The sequence below is a fragment of the Caloenas nicobarica genome, chromosome 1 (assembly GCF_036013445.1).
Source record: "Caloenas nicobarica isolate bCalNic1 chromosome 1, bCalNic1.hap1, whole genome shotgun sequence".
Taxonomy (NCBI): Eukaryota; Metazoa; Chordata; class Aves; order Columbiformes; family Columbidae; genus Caloenas; species Caloenas nicobarica.
The window spans coordinates 87880350-87907593 of NC_088245.1; the positions used below are offsets into that span (position 1 = coordinate 87880350).

The following is a 27244-nucleotide window of genomic DNA, read 5'->3' on the forward strand; positions in this document are numbered from 1 at the left end:
GGAGGCTGTGGAGCCTCCTTCTCTGGAGACATTCAAAACCCGCCTGGACGCCTTCCTGTGTAACCTCATCTGGGTGTTCCTGCTCCGGCGGGGGGATTGGACTAGATCTTTCGAGGTCCCTTCCAATCCCAAACTTTCTGTGATTCTGTGAAGTGCGGCGGACGCCGCCGGCCGGGATCGCCTCGCCTGGCCCGCGGGGCCGCCGGAAGGGCTCTCCTTCCCAGAGTGCACTGCGGCGAGGCCGGAAGCTGCGCGGCAGTCTGGGCGCGTGCGCACTGCTGTCGCCAGCCAGCGCCGGGCAGGCAGGGAGGGAGGGAGCGGCGCTCGCGCGCCTCGGGCCCGAGAGGAGACAGCGCGGGGCCGGGCCGGGCCGGGAGCAGGTACGGGGAGCGGAGCGCCGCGGGCTGCGCCGCCGGGAGCGGGGAGCCCCAGTCTCGGGCCCACGCCGCGCCGGCGGAGGGGGGGGATAACGGCAGCCGGGCCGTGAGCGGGGCCGGCCCGGGCGCGGGAGGAGGGACGGGTCCCCGTGCGGGGCCGGCGAGGGGCGCCTCGGCCCGGGCTGCGGGTGCCGCCGGCTGCGGGAGTCCCTCGCCTGCGCGCGTGCAACAGGCGGGGGCCGCGCGGGCGGGGCGGGGCCGGCGCGGCGGGAGCCGCGCGCGCGTGGGCCGGGGCCGGTCGCCTCGCGCCGGCCGCCCGGGAAGAGCCGACGGGCTGCGGCGGGAGGAGGGAGGGCTCCCGGCAAGCGGGCGGGCGGCGGGCAGGGCCGGTCCTGCCCCGGCAGCCCCCGCCTGGCTGCTGGGGCGGCGGAGCTTGTGCCGCTGGCGGGCCGTCCTCCGCGGAACCGCCGCGCTCCGGCTTTAGAAGTCTGCGGGGTGGCTGTGGGGACTCGGAGGAGTCCGTGCCACAGGGCCGGGCTTCCTCGCTGCTGCTGCGTGCTGCTGGCGGGACCGGCCGTGTTTTCCTCCGGCGGGACGGGATGTGAGGAGAGGCAACGCCTCGGAGGGGAAGGGAAACTTTCTCCTGGGTCTTCGAAGCTTGTACTTTTTTTTTTTTTTTTTTTCCCCTAGTGATCTTAGTTGATGTTACAGAAGCTTTATGTTCTCCATGCAAACATCACCTCATAGCCTTACATTATCCCAGCTATAACATCTTTGGCTGCATGTAGAAGGGTTTGCGCTTTCTCTGTGGCCATGGTGGCCGTTTCCAGTTGTCATCTCTCTGGTGACCTTATAACCTGTAGAAACTCATCCATTCATAATCTTTGAATTTGTATTGCTTGTACAAGAATACATGTAATGAGAATTTTAAGCCTTGCCTCTTGAGGGCGTTTCATGAAAACTGAAACTCCAGGCTGAAAAGATAGGTCATGAGCTGTGAAAATACTGGGCTGCTGTTTCTGCAGAATTCCCAAATGCTGCTGAATGGTTGTGTTTAATAGTCTCTTTATCCTTTTTTTCAAGCTGCCATTTCTCTGGATTTTTTTTTTGTTTGCTGGTGTATTTTCTGCTCTGACTGCTTAATGTTAACGAAAGACTTAACAAATTTGGGATATGTCTATGAGCTGTCTGGAAATGGGATAGCAATTTTATCCCTAGAAACTAGTTATTTTAAAGCTATTTTGTATATACATGTGGCAATTAATAGAATAGAATAGTTAATAGAACACTGTGTAAATTTATAGTTTGAATCAAACTAATCTTTGGTGTATCTGCCCTTATTTTTATTGACACTTCGTTATGTTGTTCTTCCTGCAACATTACCATGTGCATTGACATGTGAGCTGGCTCATTCAAAACAAGTTTGTTTCTACTTGAACTGTGGTTGCACCTTTTAATTACCCTTTAGACATACCCATAGGCACAGGGAAAATGAAGAGTAGCTTGAGGCATGGTAACTTAAGATGACATGCAACGTGAGGTTTTTCTCCGAATGGGTTCTCTTGTCATAATCTTTCAAATAGGTGCAATGAAGCTTCACTTCTAAGAAACATGGCTGTTTGGGGGGCTTGGGATTTCCCCTCCCCCACTCTAAAACTTCTGACCAGAGTCTTTGTTATATCCTGTCTCTCATTCTAACACTACACCAGGTTGTTTACCTTCTGCTTTCAGTGCTCTTTCTATTGATTTTTTTTTTTCTGATGTTACATTCTCCATGTTGGCATCTTCAGATCTGGCTTGTTTATGTGGTCCTGTATATTCAACTGAGTGCTGGTTCCTGGAGAAGTCACAGCTTAGTCGATTTAGAAAGGGAAAGGCAGCAACAGCCCATTTCAGCAGCACTGACCAAAGACACTATGAGAACTAAAAGTACTACAGTCAGATGTTGTAGCAGTTTCCGAAAGGTTCTTCATAGAGGCTTTATTTATTTATTTAACCAGATTGTTTGATAGTCTTATTTCAACCTCAGTGTTTCAATACAGTGCTCTTTTATTTGGGTGGTTTTTTTTCTTTTTTTTTGTTTCCCTTCTGTTGAATAAGCTAAAGTGAACAGAATGGTATGCTTTGTTTTAGACTGCCCTGTATCTGGCAGGCTTGCTTTGATATCTTTCTGTTTGTCTCTCTGTGAGATTGTGGAATTTTTCTTCTAAACTGTTTTACAAGTCCTGGAGGAGGCAAAGTGGGGGGCTTAACTCACATTCTTAAGAACACAAAAGGAAACGGTACCTTTAAAGGCGACGGTAAAGAAGTTGCTAGGTTGGAAAACATAACTTTGTGGGAAGAGGTGAGAGGTTAATGGACCTTAAACAGTGCCTTCCAGAAAAATGGAAATCAAGTCTATGTGAAAAAGCATAATATCTAGCATGCTAAAAAAAAAAAGTGATGTGCGTTTAATGTAAATTGGAAACATAAGAGCAGCAGCATAGCAGCAGCAGCAAATAGCTAAATTTAATGGATTTGTTTAAATAATTCTGAAGGCTGAAGGGAACAGAGGTGTGAGGGAGCATAGTAGGCTAGGAGCAAGTAAAGAAAAATAAAAGACATTAAAGGAATTACTCACTTGGTGAAATGTTGTGAGTGGCTGAAATATCTAAACAGGAGATTCTGGTATGATGCAATAGATAAACAACAAGTTAGAAGGTCAGACCACCTCTTTTTTTCAGAGAACAAGAGTGAAAGTTGAACTGATGTGAAAATTATTCAGATTCACACTAAGGAGCTAAAGCCTAATGGAAACCCTTGTTTAAATATAATAATACTAATGAAAAAAATGCTGATGTAAACTGCGGAGATAAGAGACAGCGATATGATAGCAAGTCTTTTTTTTTCTGCTCTGAAGAAGAAATCCATCCTTAGTCTGCTGCAGTGTTTGAAGTCTGTCAAGCAAGTAATGGATTAAACTGCTCTATGTTAATTCCAAGAATGAATATGAGGTTTTCAAGATACCAAATGACAGCAGCCTATAGAAATATCAGTACTTTTAGATTACTTTGAGGAAGGTTGAGGAACTCTGGAAAAACAACAAAGGTAAGTTTAAACAAAACACTAAGTGAAAACCTCTGGTAAATATAAAATCTGTAGAACAGTAGGACTCAAGGATTCAAGAATGTCTTGAACTGCTTTAAATGTTATGCAGGCTTAATGTTAATAAATCATGATGAGGATAAAAAGTGGAGGTAGTCTAAGGCAGGTAACAGACAGTAAATTTCCTTTCACCAGAATTGTTTTAAAAAGGATGTTAAGAAGGTGTGAAAAAGTGGTAAGAAGTAATGGTAGATTGGACATCGCATTGTCACTTATGTTGATCCATTAATGTAAGACAGGAGTAAATGGAGTTCAGTGACATAGAAGAAATTTTAAATTGGGATGAAGTGGATACTTTGTTGAAACATAATTAATGCTTGACGTCATGAGGAGGCAGAAACTAAAAGCGTTAGAATTGAAAGAAATATGATTGTGTTCCTGCATGTATATAGAGAGTAATACACTCTGAATTTTAAGAGTATGCTACAAAACTGAAGATTTAGTTAGTCACCAGATGCTGCAACCTTCCTTAAGATCTAGAGTAATTCTTTTATCTTTTTCTGTTTTTTATTTGGTGGTTCAGACTGCTTGCAAGGCTGAGCAGGATGATTCATATGTTCTGTGAGAAACTAACCAGTTTGACACACACATAGATATTTTATTTTATTTTATTTATGTTATTTTATGTTATTTTATTTTATCTTTTTACAGTCTGGGCATAAAGTTGAGATTATATGTAAATGATGTGCTCATTTTAGGAATAAATATCCTGTGGCTAAACATCCTGAATGTACTTATCTCCAAACAAGGCATTTTAAGCCTACCAAATCTAGTGCTAAGATTATACTTGAAAGAAAATTCACCTGTTGATACAGGAAAATATCATTTGGGCAAACAAACCACGTTTTGGTGGTACACAAACCACAACTCACTTTTCAGTAAAGTCAGATAACATCGTGATTTGTTTAGGTTGTTGTGATGTGTTTTTTGCCTGAAACAGGATGGGATTGCCTCTCAAAAGATGCAGGACTCCTTTGTATAGCTTCCACATAATTATGTCCTTTACGCCTGTGTGTTCTTGTTTTACCTTTTTTTGTATTGCAAAGTGATCAGAAAGGAAAAGAGGTGTCTTTGTCAATGTGCTGTGGATGAGGGCAATGCTGGGTGTAAAGGGGATGGGGGAGACAGCATGAGCATCATCAAACTTTAAAGTTCCTGTGGCTTTTGGCTTGACGTGGCCAATACATTAGTATTATGTGACTCTTTTGGTTGCTGATGTACAAAGCTAGTATGAAATCTGTAGAAATTTGACTTACTGTTATTTCGTGCTTTTGCACACATATCTACCATAATGCTGAGTCACAGCAACCGATAAATTTGTTGAAGGCAAATTTGTCATCGGGGAAGCATGAAGTAGGTTTGGTTTCAGTGCATTCTAGCATTCACAACCCCAAACAAAAGTTACTTGAAACTACAAAGTTGATTAATAATTTAGTTAATTTTTAACCTAATTTGTTTTAAAGTGTTTGGGATTTCTTATTTTCATGATACAAAATGCTGAGAGGTGCACTCTTGTTCTCTTGTAAAGAATGTTTAGGGCATTTTAGGATGCCTTTTTTCTGAAAGAGGATAGTGTCAAATGATATGTGACTGTTGTTTTTCAAATGATCTGGTTTTTAAATATGACCTTACAGAAAATACGTTGTGGATCAGCTTATTCTGTGCAGGGAAGATGTGTTATAATCTTCATCAAAGTAAAAATGAATCTCTGCTTTAAAAGAAAAACAGTTTATGTTTTAGTTTGGAACACAGGAATAATTGCTTTTGTTATGTTGTGCAGATGGGCATGTTAAAGTGAAGGTTTTTTTTAATGTTAGTATAATCCTGTGTGGCTGAGCAGTTTAATTCCTCATCACTAACTGCTTTGTTTTATGGCTTGTGGGAACTTTTTGGTTTCAGGTTGATTGTGGACTGTGGGGTTATAGAAATCAGGACAGTGTGGTGTTTTTATTTTTTTTTTTTTTAACTTATTTATGGCACTGCATTGACTTCTAATGCAGTAACTCAAATCAGAAAGGCTTAGTTAATGAATTTGTTTTCCTTTTCCGTTGACCTGGTTTGTGTTTTTTGCACTCTTGCTCAAGTTAAAAGCTTTCTGGAACTTTGAAAAACTTACCTAAAATCAAAATGGACCTTAAAGAAAATGAAACTCAAAACATCTTGGGAATACCTTGGTGATAGTAGATCTATGGTGAAGTGTTAGATATACCGTGTATAATCTTTTATCGATTTCCTGCTCCTCCCTGCCTTTGGTAAAATTGTTTACCAATAAACCTTGTAAGTGCATTACTACTTAAACTTTTCAGTGGTGCATCTTAAAAACAAAACCAAACCCCATAATCATTAAACTTATAAAGATTGATTTATGTGACCAGGTGTATGGCTGTCAGTGCACTTAACTGATGGTATAGGCTGATGTTCCAGATCAGTTTTTGAGACAGCAGCAAGTAATTTTCTTTCTGTTAGTAGTGTGTTTGTTTGTTTTTTTTCCTTCAATCAGAAGTATGCTTCCTTGTGGTGTTTCTGTGTGTGCATGTGTGTTGTTTAGTGTAAAAAAAAAAAAAAAAAAGATCAGAGGCCTGGCCAGCAGGTGTTGGCCTGACTTAAGGCATGTCTCTTAAATAACCCTAATTTTTGTGAGCACAAAGGTCTTTCTGAATATTACCTGGGAGTATAATAAATCAACCCTTCAAGATTAGCAATTTTGCAAAAATACTTTTGATATAGTTATTATTTTTATTTTAACCACATTTGCTGCCCCTTTTTGGTGGAAGATGAGGAGATTGTGTTGTTGAAATGTGACATCCCTACAGACCTGCATCAGGTGTCTTCAGCATTGTTCAGATAATGCAGTCTATTTTCTTTTCTCCCTTTTGTTTGCTTTCAAGCATGTATTTTATATTAGAAAAATGGTTGATATTGAACTTTCATGCTTTCATGTTCCATATTGTGTAAATTTGTATGCCTTTTCAGGGATTGTATTAATTGTCATAAGTTTTAAAATTGGCCTTGTTTCAAGCAAGTAGCAGTCCAACTTTTGAATGGACAAAGAACTAGAACATGTTGAATTTGCCATAGATTAAGTGGATTAATACTTGCTTTGCTATTTCACGTGTTTATAAAGGTGCTAGAACAGAAACAATTGTCAATTAAGGCCTACTGAGCATGGAAAAAAAAACCTAAGTGAGGCTAGCAAGCCTACATAAGAAAGCAGATTTGAAGGACAGGGAGACGGGCAGCAATTCTATGAAGAAGTCCTCTTGCTACTTCCACTTCTTGACAGAAGGTCTCTAAAAATGGCTATCCAGTTTTAGCTTTGAATGTTATATTCCGTTTGAAGCTCCTTTAATCTTTGGGCCTTTTGGATAGCAGATGGTGTTGGTCCTGTTCTTCTGCATCATTCTTGTGTGGTGGTTGCCCATCACACAAGACTCTGCGTCTCTGCTATTCTGCATAAACGGAAGTCTCTCATTCTCCTAGTGTTTGCTCTCACTTGTGTTTGCTGCTGCAGCTTTCCCCAGCCACAGAAGATTAAATTCACATGATCATTTTGTTTCCTTCTTAGTGGTAGGTTTTGATGTATCATTGGCAAAACCCAGTACTTTGCTGGTCTTCACAAATACTGTAAATGTTGATTTTTAGAGTGCCTGTGAGACATGTTTCCCAATCACATTTTACAGCTAGAGCAAGTTAAGCAAAGAAATCGGCTATGTTGTGCTTGAACAATAGCTTTTTGTAGTTGCGATGGTTAAATACCCTTTCTTCCAGATGTTCTGAGCTTTACAGGAGTCTGAAGACATTTGAAATTAGGAAGTAACACCACTGTCTGTCAGGCGATATGGGTGTTTCTACTGATGGGCATTCCCATAGACCCCTGTAATCCAGTATGCTCTGTCAAATAGTTTTGCAAAAGAAGCAGAAACAGCCTCACCAAAATGTTTATCTGGTTGAGCTGGCTTTTCAAACAACAGGAGGTGGCAGTGAAGAGAGAAGTCAGTCTGCCAATTTTTCTGAATTTTCTTCTTTTCCCTCAGATAACACTGTCAACAGTGTAGAGACTTGGTTTCATCTCCCTAGGATGTTGGCAACTGTAGGGTGTTGCTCTAGAAGTTTTTCCAGGGAAATAGCATTAATCTGAGGTGATATTTTTTATCGTTCTATGCCCTGTGTTATTCATGGTTTTATTATGAAGACCTTTCGTTGTCTTTCATCTCCTAGAAAGCCGAACATTTACTTCCACAAGATTCAAATACTTCTGTTAGCTTCCTGAACGTGTTGCCTTAGAATTGCCAAAAAAGCAAATTGGAAGGCCTTCCCAAAATCTGCACTTCATGGGAGAAAAAAGCCACATTTGTGGCCGAAAGTTTGGATTTGGGAGTGTGTTGATAACAATAATGATTGACTAAGTGCTGCTTTCAGGGTAGGTTTTTAAGATTGAATAGGTTTTCCAGTTTCTCACTAAGAGTGTCGGAAGATGATGTATCCTGTAATGAGAGATCAGTGAATTGCTAGAACATCTGTCCAGGCTGTGCTGTAGTTATTTGGCATGGTATCAAGAAGCACGATGTAATTCTCTAAGGGGGTTTAGAGTCCCATGGCAGAGCCAATAAATAAACACAAAGTTTCCTTGGAAATAAAGGTTTCGTAGTGTAGCCAAACCATTTCTTACCGTGAATAATTCCAGCTTCTGTCATTGCTCAGAGTTCAGTCTTGACAGTGCCATTTCCAACACTGGTCGTTCTTCAAGGGTTGACAGTATCTCTTGTATCTTTTCACTATCTTTTTGGCAGCCATCTGAAAGGGAGAGAGAGAGCAGGTTGATGGTACTGCCACAAATACACAAGTATGCCTCCAGTGAATCCTTTCCTTCTGACAACTGCTTCTGTTAGGAGATGTAGACTGGTAGTATGTATGTTGGGTCATGGATCTTCAAGATAACTTTTTTTTAATCCACCTACACTGTTTTGTTTCAGTCTCCTTGTTTGCCTTCCTTTTCAAGTCTTCCCCTACCAGTATATTTCCATTGGAAGGTAGAATTTCTGGGGCAGGCGTACAGTTCTGAAATAGATTTTTTTTTCTTATTCCCACCCCTAAATCCAAAGAAAAAAACCTTGTCTCTAACAGTCTTTAAATCAGCAATGTATTGGGTAATCTTAGTCATTTGGGTTATAGATACCATTATGCAGGTCTTGATTTGTAAGGCCTTTATATTTACATCTGGGTGTCTGATGTGTGGAATATCCAAGAGTATTAGTCACATAGCATTCCTTCTAGCAAAGCCCTTGAGTCTAGTGTCAGTGATATCTGATTTAAGAAGGCAGGGAGTTCATTTTTGCCCTATCTAGATGATTGCTTGGGACAAGGTAGGTCATAGCAGTAACTGAATCCACGTTTCCCAGTGCCTCCGAATTTCTTTGACTTGAAGAGCAAGGAGAAATGCAGCCTTTTTCCTTTCTCCTAGAAATGCGTGCTTAGAACACATCCGCATTTGGTAGGGTACTTGTCTTGATCAGTGAAAAATGTGGGGATTGTAATTTCCTTAGGGAAACACAGACATTCAGGAATAGATGGTGGTTTTCATTTTACTACAAGTCATGTTTTTGTGTCTGCCAAACTGAGGATAAGAAAGTGTCATATGGGGTTTGAGTGATGCTGCACAAAAAGCCAAAGAATACACCATGAAAACTCCTCACCAGGTCAACAGACGTTTTTATCTGTAGACAGGAGTATCCAAAAATTGTGGAAAACACTATGCTATCTTTAGGAAAGAAAAGATGGGTAGAACATTTCCATGACAACCACCACAAATTTTCACCAGAAGTAGCATTAATTTTGATAGGGCAGAGAAGATCCAGGATTTACTTTTTGCTATGAAAAAAGAACCATAAAGTGACCATTGAAAGATTCTTCACTTAAGCCACAACAAAGCTACTGAAGATGAGTGAGAGGCGACTTGAAGTTGTTTTGCCTCTGTGGTTTTAGTCTAGGGGAAAAGGCTACATCCTGAAACAATCCTTAGATGACTGTAGCAACTAACATAAGATTATTATATTTTTAGTCTTAAATAATTTGTGTGCTCACACTGAATAGGTCTAAAGATGCTAGTAGTGGATGCAGGCTAGATAAAATCCTGGGTGTGATCATTGAATTTTTCACCAGTAGTTGGGGAACCACTGTTTTGAAAAGGTTTTTAAGTGTACAGATTACTCAGAAAATCAAAGAGAGGGTTAGTCAGCAAAGTGACCTATCTTGAAAGTCAGAAATGAGCACAGCCAGAAGTTACAGCTGAAGCTTGTAAGGGTTGTCATAGATAAAAGAGAGTTCTTAAGTTATAGAAATAAAGAGAATGAGAAAAATGTGAGGGCTTAAGGTAGTCAGAGAATTGTTGTACCTGTATTTTCAATAAATGAAATTGTGGTATAAAACATACTGGGAGATGGCAAATAGACCTCTGAGACGAAAATGAAAATCCTTCCAGTTTTGCTTCTGACTTTAAGGAAATACATCTATATGCAAGTTGGGAGATGAGGGGAAACTAGGCAAATAAGTACAGTACGGAAGAATATGCAAAGGAACCTTACCGCTGATGAAGTTAGATGGTGTCATTGATGTTTAGAAACATTGGAACATCCTGCAGAGGGGTGACATAATAGAAATCAAGTGAAATTGTGTAATACAAAATGAAGATGCTTACTGTCAAGGATTTCTTTGAAATAAGAACTTTCAAGGACTGAAAGTGAAGGTGCAAAATGATCACAGGAGCTGTTGAAGTCCTGAAATCCCAAATAAAAGCAAATGTAATTTTCTGAGTTTGAGAAGACATGTTTCAAATAAAAATGGAGAATTATTAATAATGTCATGGAAGGCCCGAGATCTTATTGGGGCTGTTGTCTGTGCCTGTGTGTGTTCATGTTAAAGGGCAGATTGACTGGAATGTCTGCAAAGCCATTTTTCTGTTAGGCATGTCTTTTTAGCTCATGGTTGTCCATGTAGTCTTTGAGTTAATTTTCTGAATTCTAAAATGTATCAAATATTTCTTTCTGGATGTTTTAGAAACAAAAGGAATTCTCTACTCAGAGTATTTGTTAGCCTGAACTTCTTTGTTCGCAGTTAGAATCCAGGGCTTCCCCAAATAGTGTGTGTTTAATATACAGGTAATACTCGCTTACTGAAACTAAAACCAGGAAGAAAATGTTACTGCGAAGCATATTGCAAGAAACATGGACACTTTAAGTTCAGATACCTAAACACAGGAGGAAAAGGGTATCTAAGCTGTTAAGAATGATGTAGGGAACATCTGGCATTCTGAGATTTGTCTTTTTGTAGGACCTTTATTAAAATTTTTTTTAAAAAGCCATTTCAGGAAGAGCCTTTTCAGCAGAATTAGGCTGCTGAATTACTTACTTATATACGCAAGTTTTTATGTTGCATTCAGTGTAATCTGTGACTGACCTTGAATATAGTAGGCTTGGGTCCCTTAACGGTTTTTAAGATCTCAGTTGGCAGAATACAGTAACACTTCAAGTGATGCCTGAAATGTCTTATGATCGGAACTGACTTTCACATTAGAATCCTTATAAGTGGTTGTCAGGTACCAGCAACTTAAAAGAAGGCTCTAATAAGCAGATTTTTATATATGTGTATATATATATATATTTTAAAATCTCTTAAAACTCTTTGTGCTAACTGAAAGGAGGTTACAGCAGACTGGATTATATGTTTGATGTGTTTTAAATAGTAAACCTAAGCTGTTGAGAGTATGTATACACTTGTGTTGCTCCTTTTTAAAGTAAAAAGTGCACAGTAGATCATTTATCACCTGGTGGAATTTGAGGTAGGTAGCATATTTACTACAACATATTAGGGCGTTCGAAAGAGACCTTTACAAGCCCTGTAAAGTTTCCTAAATTTTGTGTTACAGAGTTACATATATTTATAACATATTGGAGAGTCTGCATCTGTGTGAAGATGTATGGGAATACCGAGATGTTTAGAACTTTGTACCCACCTTTTTTGGATTTAAAGAGGGGAATGTAAAGAGAGAAGTAGCAGCAAGGTGGAGTGCTAAGAGCTGATCCACAGCCCATTGATTTAAGGGAGTGGTGGTCTTTCCACACAGTTTTATAGCTATTCATAAGGAACTCCAAAGGGCAGCATTGTACATGTGAAAATTATAATGGATAGTTATAAATGCTGATCCACCGAGTTACGTAAGACAGACAGTACTTGGAAATCCTAGGCTGAAAAAAGGCCTTGCTGCATGAATGGTGGCAGGATTAGAGGCTGAGTGGAGAGAAGGGGAAGAATAGCGCCTCTTTCTTTGCAGGAGTGAACATTTTTGGTGGTTAAACCATCCTCGCCTAAAATTTGTCTCTCCATTTCATTTTTCTTGTAGGTCTTGTCTGGATAGAAGGAGCATGGGGTTGTGTTAAATTAAAATGTGGATTTGAAGTGCAAAAAGCCCCTAAATTGACTAACAAAGTAAATGAAGCTAAAAAGCAGCCTAAGACCCCCTCACTCAAAAGTGAGGACAGGGAAATATAATTAGCTTGGCTAATTCCCGTGATGGAGAAATGTAAAGATTTATTAGTCGGCTTTTTTTTTAGCCCAGGCTGTATCCTCTGCCTTGTAGATCTCGGTTCTTTCTTAATAAAATATTTTACCTATTCATGTCTTGTAGTGTCAGAGAGCAAAATAAAAGTTTGTCAATCTGATGCGAAGCACTGACACACCAAAGTGACAATTCTGTGAAATTTTGCTTTATACCTTCTAAGTTATTGGAAGTTAGGTGATGGAATATAGGGTGACAGTGGCTGAAAGTGCAAGACTACAGAAATTAAGAGGTGGAGAGAGAATCTAAAACACGTTAATGAAAAGTAATTGTTTTCTGACTTGTCTTTTTAATTACATTGTAAAGGAATCATGACGACCTCAGGAAAAGAGAATTTCCGGCTGAAGAGCTACAAGAACAAATCTCTAAACCCAGATGAAATGCGTCGCAGGCGGGAGGAAGAGGGTCTTCAGCTACGGAAGCAAAAGAGGGAGGAACAGGTACTGTAGTTGCGATAACTAACCAATCCTTAAAGAGTCTCCTCTTGCACTGTCTCTGGCTCTTTGCTTCTCCCAAGACCCCTGTCAGTTGTTCCTGCCCTGCCAAGTTCATAGATAGTCAGTCTGAAATCAGAGTCACCTGCAGAGTTTATTGCCTCTTCTGCAGGCTCTACAAAACTTAGAATGGACACTCCTCATTCCCTCAAGTGTAATATTGGCCAGAGCTGCTTGGCAATAAAGGTGATTTGAACAAAGCTCCTGTTGTGGGTTTGGTGTTATGGGTTTGTTTTTTCTTTCCTTGTTGTGTTTGTCTGGTTTTGGTGGTGTGGTAGTTTGTGTGTTTTGTTGTTTGTGGTTTGTTTGGGTTTTTTTCCTCCTATCTGAGTTGTGGTCGCTCTAATGTCTGTTCAAAGAGTGGCAAGCTGGGGTGAAATAGAAGGAAATATTTCAGCTAGAATAGGATGAGAAGGTCTGACCAAATCCTTGTAAGTTGCAGTAATGATTTTCTTGAGGTAAGAAATAATTTGTTAGTCTGATAGAATCTCAGTTTTCTGTTTTTAAGTTTCAGTTCCTTGATGAATTTACAGAAGTTCATGCTATGTTTATGCTCATGAGGCTGGCACCTTGAGTAGTTGATTTAGAATCATAGAATGTCCTGAGTTGGAAGGGACCCACGAGGATCATCAAGTCCAACTCCTGTCCCTGCACAGGACAAACCCACAGTTCACACCATGTGTCTGAGGGTGTTGTCCAGTCTCTTCTTGAACACTGTCAGGCTTGGGACCGTGACTCCTCCCTGGGGAGCCTGTTCCAGTGCTCCAGCACCCTCTGGGTGACGAACCTTTTCCTCATGTCCAACCTAAACCTCCCCTGGCATTTAGTATGTTGTAAGCAAAATGATTGAGAAAGATACTTGGAAACAAAGCTCTGCCTGTTTGTGTGTTGCTAGTTATTACTACTTCACATTGCAAGCTGTCAGGTGCTCTGCAGGTTTACTGGGAAAATGGCAGCAGTGACAAGACATGATGAAAACCGTTTTCTGATAAAAACAGGTAGCACTTGACAGTTCTTGCTCTTATTCTTAGTTGTGTTCATTGGAAGCTTTAAGAAATTGGTCCAATTTCAAATAAAGTTATAATGAAGCCTCTTTCATCAATGTTGAGGTTTCTGGAGTTAGGATGAAGATAGTAATATACTTGTGTTTGGAATGGTAGGTCAAGTCTGTAATTTGTTCTGTTTAATATCACATTCACATTGTCAATATGAGATGCTTTCAAGGAAAGTCAGGTGAGAGTTCTGAGGCGGAACTGCAATACTTCTTGTTGATTTTGCTCAGTAGGTAGCATTTCCAGAGTACTGGTAGCACACAATGTAATCGGTCTTACTTGTAAAGCTGTTTCTAAAGTAGGAAAATGATGAGTCATTTTCTGTTTTATCTGTGACTCTGACCTCTCCCTTGGACCTGATTACCACAGGCTGGCTAAATAAAGTGTGTGGCAGTATTTCCTTTTGTTAAGGAAAATTGTTAGTCCTAACTGGACTAACAGTAGAACAGGAGTGGAACTCTTGCAAGCAGAGTTTGCAGCTGTGCAGGTACTTCTTTTTTATGTATTCAACACATAAGTTTGCTTAAATTCCCCATATTTGTGGTGTTTTGTTTTGTTTTGTTAAGCCAAAAACCCCCACAAAAACCTCAAGCCTCTGAATTTTCACATAACTTGCTAATATATTTATTTCAGTTTAAGATTGTATTTGAGCACATATTTGTTAAGCTTGAGTGGGCACATCATACAGTAGCCTAGAAGGAACAGCATTCCATAAGGATGTTTATCACCTAGGGTTGCTATAGTTGTAGCAGTTTTTGCATACTGTTTCCTCCCCATCGTCTCTTTGTCTGGGCTCTGTCTTGCATGTCTGCAGTGGTGCAAATCTGACATGGTTCAATGTTGGAGTCTTGTTTCCTGAACTCAACACAGCACCCCAAACCCATCTTGTCATGTTTCTCCTAATGAGACAGCTGGGTTAAGGGGAGAAGCTGCTCTCTGGCTCTCCTCATGGCATCTCCAGCTGCGTATCTTCTCTAAGTGGTAGCAACCAAATTGTGTTCATCCCAGTGTGATTTCTTTAGACCAATCCCAAGTGATCATTCTCCAAAGCCCTCTCTTTGCCACAGTAACTCAATTACCCCAGCCTCTGCAGGTGTTCTACAAAGATCTGTTACACAGCACTTCTTCAGGTCTTTGAGCCCCAGCATCTGCTGCAAGAACATGATTGCCTGGAAGCTAGAAATAGCTTGTAGATGGAGGGGGACAGTGAAGAATAGGAGGGAATATCAGTGAGAATTCTTCAGAAATGTTGAGAATCAACATTCTAGCACATTGCTATTTTCATTTACTCTATGACTAAACTTTCTCCCTTTACTGTCTGGAGGAGTCCTGTACCCAGTATACTAGTTTCTTTCAGATGATAGTGTATGTAATTTTTATTGCAGCCTTGCATGACATGCTGTGTATATATTAAATACTTTCTCTCTTTAGTTGTTTAAACGCCGAAATGTTGCAACAGCTGAGGAAGAAGCGGAGGAGGAAGTGATGTCAGATGGTGGCTTCCACGAGGCTCAGATGAACAACATGGAGATGACTTCTGTAAGTGATGAGAAAGGAGTACAGTGTTTGTTGAAACTGAACGGGCCTGTTGTGTGGTGACTTCAAGGGAATGGAATTCCAGAAAAACGTGAAAAACATAATTCAGAGAGCTTATGGACAGCGCTTAAACACCTGTCACAGTGAACTGCCCTGAAACAGATTACACGACAGAAAATGTTATGGATAGAGTGAGTGGTTGCTCAGTGGATATGCTTTCAAGAAAATTAAATTCATCATTCCAGGCAGGCTGATTACTTCCTTGTTTGGATATTCACCATTATGGGTGATTTTATCAACTGTTGCCCAGAGTTATTAAAGTTTTTAAATCGGAAATTCATAATGCTCGAAACATGAAAATACAAACCAGGCAATGTGTTCTTGCAATTTACAAAGTAAAAAGAGTCTGGGCAGAGTTCTCTGTTAGAAGACTTTCAAGTGGCACAATTTTTAGCAAGAGTGTTGGAAACACAGCTAGACCTATACCTTATCTATTTGCATGTGTCCTTGAACACCATTCCAAGCCTTTTAGTGGAAATTAAGCTTTTCTTCTTTCTCCTTGTTTATTTACCACAGTCCTTGTGCCGGAAAGAAAGATGGTCAGGGATTCAGGCTGTAACAGAGAGGATGAAGGAAAATGCAGTCTTCACTGAAAGTCTGACCACTGATCTTCACACTTGTGTCTGTATTAAAGAGTATGAAAATGATGTTTTCATAGAAGTCAGGCTGGGCTGAGTTTGTCTTGGTGGTTATACCTGCCTTGAAAATTATTGAGAAACAGGGAAATGCCTATAAACAATATGGTAAATCACTAATCGAATATATTGTTTTACTCTTCAAAACAGTCTTGAAACATCAGACAAGTTGTAAATCCCATTTAATAATTTGTGTGGAAGCTTACATGGAGTGACTGAATGGTTAAAAAGTAAGGCAAGGAGCCTATCTAGTTGAGATAGGTACTACCATTATACAGTTTACTGTTTTAGATATCATTATTTTCAGATGGAGCTGTTAGCTGTTACAGACAAAGCTTCAGTATTTTCAGCATTGTCATCTGTCTCCCTGTCTATCTAAGGGTTTGGATCAGATCTATCTAAGGATTTAGATCAGAAGAAGTGTAAGAAAAAAATCTGATTTTCCTTATGCTTCCTTACATGGATTTACATGTGTGATGAAGAAAATGTCAGATTTTACCTGGCGTAAGAAATGTTGCTGATTTAATTTAGCTGTATTAGTGGAAACCGTCAATATTACAGAAAATGTAATACTTTGTTTATAATGACAAGTATTAGTTTGTCAACTCTTCTAAAAATGACAGGTCCTGCACATTTTGGTGTAAGAGAGTGACTCAAAATGTACACGTTGCAGAAATCTAAACAGTAGCATAATCAAAGTGGTGTTCTTGCATAACAGCCATTCCAATTTCAACTACCTTTTGTTTAAGCTGACAATTTTACCTTTATTTTTGAAGGGAGGTAGAAAAAAAGGAGAGAGAATACCAGTGAGAGGTTCTGAAGAGTAAATTTCACGCCATAGTTTAAGTAAAATCTGAATTTTGGCTTCCAGAGAAGAAAGTCTACACTTAAGAATCATGTTGCATATGTAGATGTATATGTATGGTGACTTATTTTTTTAATCCATACTGGTCTCATTCAGGTTTTTTGCTCAATAAGGGATAAAATTGATACCAGTTTAGCAGGCGTTGCATCCTTTTTACCACTAACCCCAGGTTTTCTTTTCCCTCTTGCTCTCTATCAATCTTATTCTGTCTCCCCCACCTGAATCCTAGAGTGCTGTCATCACCTCTGATATGATTGAGATGATTTTCTCCAATAGTCCAGAACAGCAGCTTTCAGCCACTCAGAAATTCCGAAAGCTTCTTTCTAAAGGTAAGAGCTGAAGTTATCTGGAGAAAAATCTGGAAGTGTCCCTGGCATACATTTTTACTTTGATAGTAATAAAGATTGAGTTTCATACAGAAATATCTGGATGAAGCTCTGTTTTGCAAAATGTCAGCTGGATGTGTGTAATAGTCACTTCTGTGCTTGAAATTTGTAATGCAGATGCGTTGTCCGCTCTGTAATGTAAGTTCAAATATTGTAGGCAGTGTCTCTGTGGTTCAAATATACTGATGTACTGAAGTTGAGCTCTGCACATGTGCACGCCAGAGTGACTTCGCAGAACTGCCACTGTGAAGTTGGTCTGCCTAAACTACTGAGTGCGTTAGTATGTTGAATCATGTTACCTCAGTACCTCAGAATTCAAGAGGGAGTTGTCTTACGGTGACAGATAGTAAAGGCAAAGCCATATTGTAGAAAAAGAACACAGTCTCGGAAAAGAGGAGTTGGTATCTCATTGGATATTATTTTGATGCGGTAATTTGAGACCTTCCTTACAAAGAAATGTATGTATCTAACTTTCCTTTTTATTTTAAATAGAACCAAATCCCCCAATAGATGAAGTCATAAGCACGCCAGGAGTGGTGGCCAGGTTTGTGGAGTTCCTCAAGAGGAAAGAAAACTGTACATTACAGGTATACGAATATAAAAATATATTTATCTTCCTATATTATGAGGGCATTTGGTGGTGCAGATTAGGTAGAAAAAAAATCAGTGGTTTGCTTAATTATCTGTTTTTCCTCTCTTTTTCTTTACTAGTATAAAAAAGCTGTTTTGCCTTCAGGGTTTCTAGCAAGATCTCTGATGGGGACAGAAAAGAGAGACCTCTGAGTTGTATTGTGTGATGGCTGGGATGAGGTCTTTACACTGATTTTTCTCATGTAACAAAAACGGAGTTTGAAATGTGGACCTCAACAGATGAAAAGCTATTAAGCTAAAGTGATTTTTGGGTACTAATTTGAGACAGCTTGAAGTCTTTAGAATTATGACTTAGATTTTTTTAATTAGATTTTTAAAAGTTTAGAATTAGAATTATAATGCACTTGGAACTTACTTGCTTTGGTTTGAAAAACTAAATTGTGTCTGCTACAGTGGAGGTTAATTTGTCTTGGATTTACTTCTTGGAGCTTTGTTTCATTTCCAGTTGTTTTTTTTTCTGGTCAGAGTTCTTCTAGGCTAGCAGAAAATGGAAGAAAATGCATCGTCTAGTAAAATAAAAAAAAAACGTTAACAGATAACCATCAAACAAAATATATAGGTTATAATCAGTGTTCTTTCAAATGCATAAGGCAACAAGTTTGTTAATGCCATATGAAATTCAAATCTTGATGAGTGGAGATATGCAAAAAATAGATACTTTTTTCTTACACATTAGAGAAAAGGTATCGTTTATAGGAATTACTTTTAAAATTGATACCCACAGAATTCCAAAGGTCCGTTAGCTACTTTTAAGGAGTCTGTGGACAGTAACTAGGAGTATGTATCAGTTTTAAGCCAGTTTATTGGTTTGCAGCTCCTGTGGAAAGTTTTAGAGTAACTTGATATTAAAAAAATAGAATGTCTTTTAAACTTATAGGGCCTCTAGCAGGAGAGCTAAGACAGGCAGATAAAGGGAAACAAGCTCGTAATATTTTAAGGACATATTTGAATAGGAAGGGGAAAGAAGGGTGCAGATAAATCTTTGGTTTAATAAACTTCAAAGGCAATCATAGACTCAAGCAAATTCTCATTGCCTTACTGGTATAACGTGTATTGTATTGATTTTTACATGGAAAGAGCAAAAAACAAAGTTGAAAATTACAAACTTGTCCTAAAGAGTTTGTAACAAAGCATTGAAAATATAAACCCAGGTACATTGCTCTTGATATTCCATTTCAATTGATTAATTTTCCTTCATTTTGCCAAATCTGTCTGGCTGCTTGGCAGTTGAGGGTCTGCAGGCAGATTTTGGACTTCCCATTCTAGGCATTCCTGGCTCTAGCCTACCTGTAGGAGGAAAGGATTTTCAACTCATTCAGGAAACACAAGTATTTTTTTTTTTTCCAGATACTATAGCTGCTTGTATGGTGGATTGAATGTGGAATCTCGTCCATGTTAGTGTACTTGGAGCTTTATGTGATTTTATGCTCTGTTTTATTTCAATGGAATATTCAGTAAAAACTGGACTTCTATTATCAGTGATAGGAAGGCCTAATTTGTCTGGAATTCCTCTGTGCAGTTTTTTTCTCAGCGATTTCAAGACTTACAAAAGTTCCTCTTTTCTCCATGATCATTTAAACCATACATGAAACTTTGTCCCATGTTCAAAATCTTTCTTTAATGGGGAGAGAGAAAGAACAATACTAAACAAATACCAAGACCATCCCTTGGATGAGGTTTTCTTCCTGTTAATTAACTTTAATTATCATAAAGTATTTTGTTTTTCTATGCTTTGTCGTTTGCATGTGGCTGTTCCTTAGTTTATACATCCTGGAGCATCAGATGTCTGCAGTGGAGAGGAGGAGAAACTGTCACTCAGTTAACCTTTCTGTAACTTACACGGTCTAAAACGTTAAGTGGTGCTCTCACAAAGGTGTAATCTAATTCAGCCTTGATTATAGTTAGATGTTGGGAAGAGTTCAGTTTCACAGACCTTTGTTGCACAAAGGATCGGGAGATTTTACGATTAGCTCATAAACAAAACTTACTTTATAAATAGTTGAAGTAAACATTTGAGTGAGAAGTAGTACCTGCTATTTGGTTTTAAATTTGATTAGTCTGTTTATAAATAGTGTTTCTTCTCAGGCAAGTTCTAAAAGGCAAGTTAGAAACCTCTGTGGTTGAAAGATGATTAATAATTCTATTACACCGTATCACAAAACAATGGATACTAGCTTCAGAGAAAAGTAAAATTACAGGAAAGCAAGTACATTTCATGTTGACCTTAAGCATTACCCTGAACCTTTTGCTTGTAGTTCATTAATGATGAGTCGTGCAGTTTTGACATGGTGTGTTTCTGCTTTAATGCAGCCCATACTCTTTGTGTATTACAATGATGTGTTTTGGAATCGTTTATTCTCATCACATCTTACCAGACGATAGTTTCTCTTTTAGTTGGTCAGGAGGGCAGGATTTATTGTATTTTTAAAACTGAAGTCTTAATAGTAGCACTTAAAAATTAAAGCATTACAAGCCTGGGCTTAATTGTTGAGTTATTATTTCAGGCCCATTTCAGGATTCTTTGTGTCTCTGTAGCAGGAGTTGCTTTTATGATTAAATCCTAAATATAATTCTGTGCTGCTCTACAGAGATAGCTAGTTTTGGAAGGTGTATCGGGATTTTCACTGCAATACTGCTGGATCAGCATCGCTTTAATAAAAATCATTAGTAATGTCAAAATCAGTCATTTATGGCACACAACTTTACATTTTTGTTTGTTGGTTTTTTTGCCTTTTCATTCAACTTTTAGCTGTCTTTTAATTCTCTAGATTCTGGATGTATCTGATAGGATTTAAATTTGCTAGTGTAGTGTAATAATTTTTGGACTAACAAGCATGCAGAAATCTACCAGGTAAAGTTTTATGAGGTCTGTATCAGGTAGTGTTAAAATTTGCAGTTCAGCTAAAAAAAATCAACACTTTTGCAAGTTGAGATTAAAATAAAATTAAATTACAAAAAAAGTTAAATCAAAAGGTACAGTGTTGATCAGGATCTCAGTTTTGCTTCAGGTCTTGAATAAAAACATCACACTAATAACTCTTGGCAGTGGTACTGATCACCAAAGTTGGAGAGAAGTACTTTGCTGTAGTTGCAGAATTCTACCAGAATGTGATCACAAAGTGTTGTGGGTGTGTTTTTTTTTTTTAAATCTCCATTCCTGTATACTTTTGTTGTTTCCTTTTTTTTAAAGCCTTTTATTTGCTTTATGTCCACCAAGTTTTGTCAATCAATGTTGATAGTGTTTTTATTTGTGCATCTTCAGGAATATCATTGCTGAGTCAGTGAATGGAGGTGTCGGATGTCTTATGGGAAGGCCCATCTTTTGTGTATAGTTTCTTAGCCAGTCACAAAAGGCAGTAGAACAGACCCAAGGTATATAATTCCATAGAAAACAAACAAACAAACAAACCCACGAAAGCAAACCTGATCTTATTCTCATAAGGAACTTCTGCAGTTTTTGTTTTCAAGTGGTATTGATAACTCTTAACTCTGATTCTCACTTTGCAAATTGTCTCATGCTTTCCCTACGGCAGTTCTTTTTGTATTGAAAAGATATTTGGTCTTTGGTTTTGATGTGGCACAGAAGGCTTATAGTAAACTTTCATTTGTATTCTGTTTTCCAGTTTGAAGCTGCATGGGTGCTGACAAATATTGCCTCGGGAAATTCCCTTCAAACTCGAATAGTGATCCAAGCAGGAGCTGTCCCCATCTTCATAGAGCTGCTTAGTTCGGAGTTTGAAGATGTACAGGAACAGGTAAATATTGAGAATGGTGTTGAGGTTTTTTATGTGTGTGGTGGTTTGTGGGGTTGTGTTGGTTTGGGGTTTTCTTTGTTTTCTCTGTTTGCCTTGGTTTGTTTTGGTTTTCTGTGTTTATTTTTGCCTTCCCCAGAAAGGAATAAGGCTATCATGTAAAGAAAGCCTTTAGAGGAACTGTAGTGTTTGAAAGTTTTGTACAACAGTCCCTTTCTAGCTGTTATGGAATTTTATTTTCCCTAAGTTTCCCATAGCAGAGACTCAGGTATAGATTCCAGGAATTCTTCTAGAATAAATAAGTTATTTGCAAGGTACAGTGTAGAGCAGCTTGAGCTGGGTTCTTCCTGAAGAGGGATCCTCAACAGAAAGAAACTTGGACAATTACACCCCCACAATCCAAGCCACCACCCCTTGTGCATCACTCTGGGTCAACTGCAAAATTAGAGTCTGGGGTCTCCCTGTTCTTCATTGGATCTCTTTGTTTTTGTCAGGCAGGCTGTCAGTCAAAGTTCTGACCTTCAGCTGCTATTTTGCACCTGCAGCTGGAGAAAATAAGTTCTTTGTAACAGCCAAAACATTCTTCTGTTAGACACTGTTCTGTTCCTTTACTGACCTCCAGGAACGCAGCTCTTCTTATCTTCTAGCTTGAAGACTCTGAGGCCTTTTCTAGTTAAGGAAGCAGAAAGTTCAAAGGTTCACAGCTTGCAGAAGTTATGCTAAGCCAATTTACTTATGCTAAGTGAATTCTATGTAAGCAGTTTCTAAACAAGTTCTATAAGAAATGGTATACCCAATAATTCGGTGAGCTAAGGCAGTCTATTTCCTAACATACCTATTATCTGTTAAGATGTCTAAGCAAGTATTGTATATTTCTTTTTTCTGGAGATGATAGATTTAACCACAGCCAATGGGGTAATGCATTTTGATCTCTAATGGTTTAATATTTTTCTGTATATTGAGACATTCAAGACACCTTGTTTAAAAAACCATTACTTTAGAGGTGGAAAGTTCATGCTTGTTGCTCTTGAAGGTAAAGCATGAGTGGAAATTATAGTTTGTTCTCTACAGAGGAAATTATAGTTTGTGCTCTATGTTCCTTACAGAGTAGATGAATAAGGCCCAAAGGGATCAGTGTAAAGCACAGACCAAACATTTGACTTGGTAATTTCCACATGAGGTCCGTAACTTGTGTTTGAATAAGGATGTATTTCAGACATATAGTCTTCAAAGCAAGACTTAGGATGTTGAAATATTATTCATATTAACAAATAGATTTTTACTTAATATTAATCCTAACTTGAAAATATGTACTTTTACTGTACAAATTTGTCTAGCTTTGGGTCCAGGTATTTGCTTTTGTTTCATTTTCTACTCAATTAGTAAGCTGTCTGGTTTTTCCTATAGCTGTTTACAGACCATAGCTTAAGCTTTTCTTGAGCACATGAAATTAAGCTCTGAATTCTTATTATGAAGGTATTTCTGTGGTGGTTGGTTTGTTTTTTGGTGACCCTTGTCTGAACATTTCTTGGTTCCATATCTTTTTGTGGTGGTGAAATTACAAGCATTGGATATTCCAGTAGCACTCTTCTAGCAATGCTGTTTTCGGAGGATGTACCTCATTTTCATTTCTACTTGATAGTTTGATGTGTAAATATCCAAGACGTCTTTGCAGACTCTTTGCCACAGAAGCTGGCTGCAAGCTCAGGTTAAGCCGATCATCCAGTATGATCCGTTATTCTTTTCAGAATCACTGACTACCAGGGTTCAGTTCTCCATCCTGTAAGTGCGACCTCTGTTCTCTGTTCCTAGATGTCTGACCTTGCATTTGGCTGTATTGAGATGCATGATTGGAGAAGACCCCACTCATGAGCATTGGATTGCTTTGTGTAACTTGCCTTTCTCTCTTTTAGCTGGCTCAGAATGTACCATCTGTACTTAAGGTTGCCTAACATTTTCCACCAGAAAGACAGGTTTTTTTTTTTCTCAGTTGCTTTTGGCTTTCTAGTTCTTCCACTCTGCAACTTTCCATTTTCAACGGTCTGTCTCAGGCTGAATTATTTTGGAAAAGGTTTTTTTCAGAGAAATTTAATTCAGGTGCTTGAGTAAATGATATTAAAGGAAATAAGTGAGAGGTTTTGTCTATTTTTTTTAGCTTTCTAGAAATGTAATAGGCATCTTGCCAAAATGACAGATAAATGCTGTGTTCTGCCCATGTGAAAATCCATCCAGACTTGGCGTTGAAACTGATGGCATTAGTTTCCAAATTCAGCCATCACTTGTACAGTGCTGTTCCTGCAGAATGGTTTGTGCTTTGAGTGTGGTGAGGGCTGCTCCATTTTTTGCTCCTAATGATCTTCTGTGCAAGAGCTAATTTTTTTTTTTATTAGGTTGTTGTCATCTCTGCTGATGTTCAGAGAGCAGGTGGGAATAGCAAACCTGTTTACAATGAGTTGTGCAGCCTTCAGCATTAAGATGTGTGAATTAACAGAAGGGCCACAGTTAAGTAGTTTATCTGTCTCCTCCCTCTGCCTCCTAATAAACTGCTGACATGTTTAAGTTCAGATAGCAGGCAGGCAGAGTGGGTTATAATTAGTGGAAAATATTTTTCTGTGTAATTGAGGTGCTGAATCCGTGATCTCTCTGTTACCAGTAAGTCTTTAAATACCACTTACAAATTGCTCTGTAGTAAGTTGTGCTAAAGAAGGAAAATGTACCACTGTGAAGTGTTACCTACACCTTTTCATGGTGGGTTTCTGTGCTGCAGGTCTAGAGGTTGCAGCCCTGTGCCCAGCTGACTTTGAGTTTAAGGCAGGCCAACGTGAAAGAAATTGTTTTTTCCATCAGCTTTTAATAACCCCAAACACTTCACCATTATATCTACTAAAACAAAAATTAGAAGCATTAAGCACTTAAATGTTAGCTATTGTACTTTTGCGTTACAGGATAGCATTAGTACACAGTTGCATAGTATTTTTCCAGATGACTCGTCTCGTTTAGTATATTTACAGATGGTTGGCTTGGTAACAAATCAGCGGGTTGTGAACGAGGCTTTTATTTGTCGAACTGTGGCCCTGTTTGTTAAAGTTGGAACACATTGTGGTGAATGAAGGAGAAAAGGAAAGAGATTTGTATGATTAAGGCAATTGCAGGTTTCTGAGGTAAATATATCTACCAATTAGTGTCCCATGCTGGACAGTACGCTTATATCAGTTTTCAGTAAGTAGATACTAGTTCTGTGTTTTTTGAATGCTCAGTGTGAAATATTTGCATTTCGTTTTGTAGTTGAGGACAACTCGGGACTTTTGCAAGTGACTTTAGCAGTTAAGTGTGTGTTTTGAGCAGATCTGGTCCTGGACTTCTCAAGCTGGATTTCTGAAACTGGAAGATATTTGGCCATAGTTTTCTCCCCTGCAAAATGATGATTCTTATCTTCTCTCACAGTACTACTTCGAAGATTACTATTTGCAAGCAACTGTTACTACCTTTACAGCAAATTACAAAAATACAGGAAAATATGGAAAACATAACTGCATGTTCAGGGCAGATAGGCCAAAAGCTAGCCCTACAAATATATAGTAAAGGATGAATGGGAAAATAAATGTTGAAGGCTGTGTTTAGTAATCCATTTGTTGTGCTAGGTGGGATAGTAATTCTGTAGAAGGAAATGTAAGTGGTAATACAATTTTGAACATATATCATAGCATAAACTAAAAAATAAAAAGTCGTATTAAATATTATTTTACTTTGGCTTACTGGCTAATCATTATCCACTGTTTTTGTCTTACAGTAAGTCTTACAGACTTGCACCATTTAATTTATCTTTTATTTCATACTTCCCTGAGCAGTTGCTTAGGAACAGATACCAGTTTACTTTATCTGTTCATGATTTTCCCAAAGGTTATTTTTCATATTTATAAGCCAGTTTTAATCTAATGTGTTGCACTGTTCCTTTTGCATATGTTAGTTCCTGAGTCTAGTGTGATTCTAGATCAATGGCTTTATATAGAAATCTGTGTGAGGGGATCTTTATAACTATGTATATTTAACAACATGTATTTTAATGAAATGGCATCTTTTGTCTTTTTACAAGATCCATTTCCCATTAAGCTACGCAGGCTGACATTTAATTACCCTGCCATCCTTTAGCTCTTCTCTTTCACTGTTTGCATTGTGTATCAGTCTTTCTCAGATGTTCACTGTGATCAGTGGCCAAACCATTTGGCATCCATTTTTCCCACTAAAGAAACTGAGTTTATGACAGAAGCTATGTTTTCATTTTTTACAAAAAACACTTTGGTTACATCTCCCTCCCTCCACCCTGTTTCTCTTCTTGGTGTACTGTTTGTCTTAGCCTTCTTCCACTTATCACAATTTTTTCTTCCCCAAAACTTCTGGAATTTAGATTTGCCAGCCTGAAATAATTTCTATTGAAGGATTCCATCAAAGCCCTTTAGATGTGCTTAAGGTTGATCTAGCTTCAGCAGTGTCTCAGCTGCAGTTCTTTCCTTGAGTGCCCTTGCTGAGGTATTTAAAACCCAGATGTCAACTTGGGTTTCCTTGGTGAACATTGAATTTCCTTCAAAAAACATGCAAAGGTTTATGGTCCCTGTCTGAGATGAATCAGATTGTCTCACAGTGACAGATGTGTGTCTTTGTGCTCTGCTGGACAGCCGGTGGCAGGAGCATCCACGGCTGCCCTGTTCCCCTTTGGGAACGTTTGTATTTTCGGCTAAAGCAACCACCTTGTTTCTCCCTCAGTATTTTTCTGTTTCTAGTTGTATTGATGTTCCTTTTGGTAACCATCATTTGTTTGGCTGCAGTGACCTCTGAGTCTGGTGTCTAAGTTCTGTTTGGCTTTTATATCAGCTGTCCTACTAGCTAGGTTTTAGTAATCAAAATCAGGAAAGCCAGTTGAGGCATGAGTGTGAGCTACTTTCTCTGTTTGGGTGGGTGAGATGTGAAGAGTAAGAAACTATGATCACACCAGCCACTGAAAGAAAGATATTTTCTTTATTGGGACTTAGTAGAAGTCATCTGCTAGGAATCTGGCCTCCTGGTATCCTTCCTTGTGCCTGCTAATCCAGTCATGTTTGCATGCAAGCTGATCTTCACAGTGTCCATCCCAGCATTAGATCCATTTCCCAAGTCAGTGGCCAAAAGTAGAGAAAGTGTTGATTCTCACTTCCTAGTATTTCTTCTCCACCAGGAGGCACAGACTTTACACACTGTTGGTGGTTGGTTTAGCACTTGCTTTAAATATCCAAAGGTCTAATGAAGTAATGACTGAGAGCCATCAGAATCCAGGGGAAAGTGGAGGGTTGTCAGAAAGCACATGGATTATTCACAGAAGGCACCATACAGCTCAATAGTACTCCACAAAACTTGCGCTTTCTTGTTATTGACTACTGAAGTTGTTCAGTACTGCAGTAAAAAGCACTGCAGTTTAATAATGAGTAAAATAAACTGGAAACCTGCAACAATCCCTACTCCACTCTTAGCAGTAACTGGAAATTTATAGCAGCCTATGAAAATGGATGCTGTCAATTGACAAGGCAGGATTGGCATTTTCAGTTTACACACAACTGTGCTACCTAAGATGCTGGTTAAAAAGTCAGACTACAAATCTTAAAATTACAGGTTCTTTTCATCTTCAGCTCTGGATGGGGATGCTGGAAAGT

General features: G+C 39.0%; 1 protein-coding gene across 1 annotated transcript in view; it reads left to right on the forward strand.

The window, feature by feature from the left end:
* Positions 1–293: 293 nt before the first annotated feature.
* The window catches only part of KPNA1 (karyopherin subunit alpha 1), a 58897-nt gene continuing 31946 nt past the window's right edge, over positions 294–27244 (forward strand). The window contains exons 1-6 of the mRNA XM_065645496.1: positions 294–380; positions 12439–12572; positions 15110–15217; positions 17004–17103; positions 17653–17747; positions 21435–21566. Of these exons, the coding sequence (XP_065501568.1) occupies positions 12444–12572; positions 15110–15217; positions 17004–17103; positions 17653–17747; positions 21435–21566 (564 nt within the window). The 5' untranslated portion in view covers positions 294–380; positions 12439–12443. The remainder of the gene's footprint in view (positions 381–12438; positions 12573–15109; positions 15218–17003; positions 17104–17652; positions 17748–21434; positions 21567–27244) is intronic.